At 36.1% G+C, this 6,210-nt stretch overlaps 1 protein-coding gene across 1 annotated transcript in view; it reads left to right on the forward strand.

The window, feature by feature from the left end:
- Positions 1-6,210, forward strand: part of EHBP1 (EH domain binding protein 1) — a 236,180-nt gene that overhangs the window by 152,395 nt on the left and 77,575 nt on the right. Inside the window, exons 10-11 of the mRNA XM_009327110.1 lie at positions 3,631-3,809; positions 4,447-4,495. Of these exons, the coding sequence (XP_009325385.1) occupies positions 3,631-3,809; positions 4,447-4,495 (228 nt within the window). The remainder of the gene's footprint in view (positions 1-3,630; positions 3,810-4,446; positions 4,496-6,210) is intronic.

Genomic DNA, 6,210 nt, shown 5'->3' on the forward strand with positions numbered 1-6,210 from the left:
ACTGCCTCTTGCTCTCTTTAAACTCCTCTACCCCCATGCAACCTGTCAACAAGCTCTTGAGAGTTGCTCAGACTGAGCCCCTATGATCTTCGTTCTGGCTGCTCCCCGTGTCTCATACGAGGGCTTGGTTCATAGCCCCGTATTCCCATCACCAGTTCCCGTCTTGATTTTCTTCTCCTGAGCCTATGTGTGTCAGAGATGCAGCTCAACCCTCACTTTGCGAACCATCAGTGCACCTGGTGCTGCATTCCTGAGAACAGCAAAACCATTATTTAAATATTTTGAAATGTAGGGATGCAGCCTAATATTTAAAGCTATTGTCCTCTTGTTAACGTAGAGTAACGGTCTGATGGGATAATCTCCCAAGAGGAAAAATGCATACACTATAAAACGTATTAATTAAGCTTCTAGAACATGTAAAAGAAGAATAAAGAAGACTTCAGTGCTTCTGTGCACTGTGAAACAAAGATATCCTGAAGCTAGTGCTGACTCCAGCTAATAAATCCACCCACATGATGCTGCATCTAGATCTGAGCTAGTATGTGAGGGACCAGCTCTGGAACCTCTGCACTTGCCGTACAGTTAATCCATAGCTGGATAAAAATCAGCTGCATTAGATTCAGTAACCTGCTGATCAGCGAGCAGATCTGGCAATCTGTTGTGGATATCTCATGCTTTTTAGTAGTATTTCCAAACGAGTTCTTAGGGACTTTGGCTTTTGAACTCAAAAAGCCAAGTCATGACTGCCGTGTGGTTTAGAAGAATTGGGTAGTCAGTACTTAAAAGTTATGTAAGAAAAAGCTAATTAAATTTTCATTTCATTTGATGAGTTCCTACCAATCTTGTAGAGCAAATATATGCTAGAAATAGGCACTTTGTAGTAATTGTGTTTGCACTGAACCTGTAACTAATATGTATAACCTACAGGTATTGAAAGAAAATGTTTGTCATAATGATGCTTCACAAAAAAATCAAAACTAACATTTGTTAACCCTTCTGAAGGGATGTCAAGTGCTCATGCACAATTCTGCCATTACTCATATATCTCCAGTGTGTCTTGAGTTGAATGCGTTTATCATAGATTAAATAACGAAAGCTTTGACTCAGGTGGTGAATAAGAGCATAACATTATCATAATATTAACTTCACCTTTATCCAAAAAAACTTGGAGTACTAAGTCTGGAAAGAAAGCTGTACATAATTTCTGCTTTATCAGCTAGAGAAAAGAAAACTGTGTTAAGTACATTATGCACATCCTAAATCTTGCATATTCTGGATAAAATACTTGTAGAAAATCTGAAGTAAATGGAAGGACAAACGTGGCAAAAAAGCTCCAATTTAAGTATAGATTTTCAAGGAATTGTAATCTGGATTTTAAAAAATTGATAATTTGTAAATAAAATGCAAAATTCTGCTAAATTTATTTATTTAATAGCTTTGGATGTTCTTTTGTAAAACCTAGTTTTAAAATCAGTTACATCTTCAGTTTATTAAATGTGTAATTAAGTCATTTGAATGGTAATATTGCCTAAGGCCATTTCAGACTTAACCAGAAGGTATTTAGGTGGTGACTGGAACATTTAACGTTTCTGTAGAGAGTTTCAGCAACAAGTACTAAAACTTTATAGTTGACATTTAATATATCTGGTAAGTAGCGCGCTCTGTTTTGAAGAAGTAGCTCTGTGCTTTAAAAAATTGTTAAAACATCATTTTTCCACATCTTGATAGTGCTATTTTAATTATTTTCTCCCAGCAGTGTTATTTCCATATATATAAGTTAGATAGCAAATATATTTTAAGCAATCTAGTACCTTAAATTTGGAGTCAGTGGCTAGTTACTGGCTTTTCCTTCAAGACGTAAAAAAACAGGAGAAAAACTTGATCTTAGTTACATCACTCTGAATCTGGAGTAACTGTGTGGCAGCTCCTAAGCAATATTTGTTTCTTTGATTAAAATCTGATACATGGTGAAGAAAATTTATCATTCATTGCTGCTCTTTATTCCCTTTTTTCTTCTCTATTTTGTATATCCCTGTTAAGATGTTAATTCAGTGTATTTAGAGAATATTTGTCTCATCATTAACAGATTTGTTCATGCTGATTTGAATCGTTGACAGGATTAAAAAAAAACCCGAAACACTTTTTAACGAGTTATTTTGTACATACGATCCGGTATTTAAAAACATCTCAGCAAGGTATACATTTTGCACTTTCTAAATGAGTTGGCAGTGCTTCTATCTAATGATGAGGTAGATGTCTTTGTAAAACAACATTTTAGGGCTGACTGTCACAGTAAATCAAAAATTACTTTCCTGGTTCTGTATATTTTCTTCCCCAGAAGCACTGAAAACATAAATCAGTTGGTAGCTAGCAGCTAATTGCTTAGCACTGACATACTTTAGTCAAGTGGGGGCATCGTTGGTCTTTCACAAATAGGTAATATGGCCAAAAGGATTTACTTGTTAAACTTAAGTGGCTGTGGTATAGTAAATTACTTGCTCTATTTTTATCTTAATTTGGGAACTCTCTAGCTATAAGGTGCATAAACAGCATGTTTGCTGTGTATAGATGCTTTTAATTATATTACATTGAAGAAATAAGTGGGCTCAGTTCTTTCGCTATAATTCAGACTTTGGATTTATGTCAGTCAAATTCTGTCTGTTTAATTACATCTAAGAAGTTTTTAAAGTTACAATTTTTCTGGTGAGATGAGTGCATATTTCTTGAAAACATCAGCTGCAATCAGTACGTTCTCTGCTGAATTTGAGAAACAGCAGACGGTCTGACAAATGCCAAATGCCTGAAATATTTTATTCCATTTTAATTCTTTGTTTGTGCTAACAAAAACGGTACTAAAAGTGTCAAAATACCCTTTTGGGAAACGGTTGTTATTAGCTAATGATACTTGTTAGAAACCACCCTCTGATAACGATTTACAGCCGAAATTCCTTTTCCACGTAGAAAAACTAAAGCCTGGAAGAGGAAGCTCTTTGGGTATGGTTGGAAGTGGCTGTTTAGAAACACCGTGCCATAATTAACCTTTATGCGATCACGCACTTAAACAGGAAGAGCGCAGCCGAAAACTTTACGCTGGAGCTTATATGAGATGGATGCATTAATCGTATGTCGCAGATGCAGTGACTTTGATCCCCACACTGCTATGGTAGATCGCAACTCGTGGTAAACTCTGCCCCTGCTATGCCTGGCTTTTGATCCAGTCGCAGCATTATCTTCATTAAAAGCAAAAGGGCTTGTGGGGATGCTTTTCCATGGCTGCATTTTGGGAAATCTTTTCAAGGGTGTGTATCACGGGCTGTGTAGGACTGTGCCTTAAGTATTTCAGCACGGTGTTTCCACTGGTACGATTCTTGGCCTGTTCTCCTATGTAGATCTGGAATCCCGTATATCTATATCCTTTGGAGACAAGTGCCAAGGGCAACGACTGGAGATAATAACTTGCGATTTGTGTCTTTTGCAAGTTACAGTCATTGTAAACTGACAGCTGTGAAGAACCTAAACTCACATCAAAGGATACAGATCATCTAGTTAGGTCAATTAATGTTAATTCTCATCTTCCATTAAATTCTTTTATCTTCTTCTCCTTTTTCTTTTCTTTTTTTTTTTTTGCAGCCAAGCCCAATACCAAGTCCTGTTTTGGGGAGAAAGCCAAACGCTAGTCAGTCACTGCTTGTGTGGTGCAAAGAAGTTACAAAAAACTATAGGGGAGTGAAAATCACCAATTTTACTACATCGTGGAGAAACGGTTTATCCTTTTGTGCAATATTACATCACTTTAGACCAGACCTAATGTAAGTTGTATACTCTCTGTCTGCGTAAGCTAACTCTCCTAGAAATGTGCAACATTTAAGTTTATGTAAAAATCAAATCCCTGTTCATTTTGGGTGTTGAACTGTTTTCACCCTTTTTTTTCAAGCAGGGAACCATTCTTTCTAAGAAAACAGATTTATTAATGCTCAAACTTTATGACCTCTTTGCTCTCCCTTGTTGCATAAACAATTGTTTCTCCCCTCTCTGTGATTTGTTTTTCTTCTTCTTAATCTTATACAAAGAACTGACTTCAAGATGATTATGAAAATTGTGCCAGTGTTGAAATGACATGAGAGGAATAAGCCTGTAGCTCTTTGTACGCTGACAAGGACGGATTACCTCCTGGTAAATTTGGTTGTCAAGGCCGGCCTCTAGTCCCTGCCTTAACTTCTTTTTTAGATGGAAAGCTTCAGGCAATGAAACATGTAATCAGTGTTTGTTTATTTATTTATTTATTCCTTTAATTTTCCACACTATTAGTTTTGTTGATTGAATTGCTGGGAAATTGCTAGTTACTGTATGATATTATTGTATGTCAAATTTTTAGATTCAGTTTGTTTTAAAACTGCTGCTTTTATCAAATACTGTACATACCCACTGTGCCATTTTCCCCCTCAGTGACTACAAGTTCCTGAATCCTCAAGATATTAAAGAGAACAACAAAAAGGTAAGAACTGCCGGAAAAAAAAAGACATATCTTCAATTTTGGCTTCACTGCAGGTTTTTATTAATTTTGGGAAAGTGGGGTTGTTTCGTAAGGTCATAACTGCGGCTCACAGAAGGTATTCAACCTCCCACGGTTCAAATCGGATGCATTATTGACTCTAGTTTGTCATGGTCTTTAACATTCACAACAAGCGCAAGGCCGGCATTAGAGTTTAATATTTGTATGGCCTACATTAACTGTGAAAGCGGAGGAAAGGGCTGGTCAGCCTTCTGTGATCACTCCTCTCATTTTTCCAATCAGCCATGCAATTAAAAAAAAATGAAAATCGTAACTGCTCTTGGTTTGTCGTATGGAAGACTTTGCTTTCTGTTGCTTTAACGGGGCTCCGTGCATCGGTTGCGGTCGATGTTGCTTTGATGGTGATTTTTATATTTTTAAAGATGAAATTTTACACCTACTTTTATACTGCACAGCTGAGTGAAGTAGTGGATGCAACATGGAAAGTTTAGGATAAAAAGTGTTGAGGCAATACTTTGCAAATAAACTGAAATATTAGCAAAATAGTTTATAACATTGTGCTGAGCAGCTGTTTTAAACCATTCTTTGTACCTTTGTGATGCAAAAACGTAAAACGTTTCTCTGGAAGATACAGGAACTCAGTTTGGGAATCACCAGAAGATTTTTTTTATTTCTGCTCACTATTTTAGACATGTTACAAACTTCGGTTGAGCCCTAGGGACATGTTTAGAAATTATAATTTTCATGTGAGTCACTGATAATAAAATTGTTCCTGAAGGTCATCTGAAAATTGTTTTTAAGTAGCTGCCTTCTCACTGCTGTGATTTTATTTTTATACCGCTTTAAAAACACTAAATTGAATTGGGATGAAGGTGTAAAAATATACTTTGACTAAATTAATTAGGTTCAGTATTATACAGCAAATATAAATAAAGAGTATTAGATTGTAGTAGATATGTGGAATTTCTGAAAGCACTTTATTAAAATTCATTTGTGTTTAGGGTAATTACATTTTAATGTGCCTGCACACTTATGTGTTAGCCAGGGAGTTACTTGTCTTTAAAATAGTACTTAAGTATTAAAAATAATGAAATATCTCTGCACTACTGTTATCTAATGAGTGATTTGGCCAATGATATCTTTTTCATAATAATACAGGGTCTTATGATGACCTAAGTGGATTATCCATGACATCACAGTGTTTTCTGTGACCATATGTTTTTGTACTTCAAGTTTCATTGAATGTCCAGGCTAATTAAGCCGGATTATAAAAAAGAAAGACTAGTTTATTAATTAAAAACGTTAGTGGTACGATCAGTCATCTTTTCTTTATGAAACTGTGATGGCAAATGGTGAACTTTTTAGCCCGTCTCTCTAACAGGATATAGTTCCCAGGATTGAAGAAGTAATGATTGTTGTTATTGTGCAGTTTTTTTCTTTCATCACTTTGCAAGCCTTCACCTGACAGCTACATTGAGTATCTCAGTTGCTTCCTGCAGATTTATTTCCTGGTCTCACACAGTTCTGCCTGATAACCCCGCGTGCCCTTGCTTGAGTGAATGCAGCACTGGCAACAATGGCTGCCTATAAATTCCATGCAGATATGTAACACATTTGACAATGATTCCACCTAACCAATTAAAATAACATCTATGGATGAATAGGACAATTTTCTTTGTCTGAAGCATCTCTTCCCC

Source organism: Pygoscelis adeliae, unplaced genomic scaffold (assembly GCF_000699105.1).
Source record: "Pygoscelis adeliae isolate BGI_AS28 unplaced genomic scaffold, ASM69910v1 Scaffold137, whole genome shotgun sequence".
In the NCBI taxonomy this organism is placed as follows: domain Eukaryota; kingdom Metazoa; phylum Chordata; class Aves; order Sphenisciformes; family Spheniscidae; genus Pygoscelis; species Pygoscelis adeliae.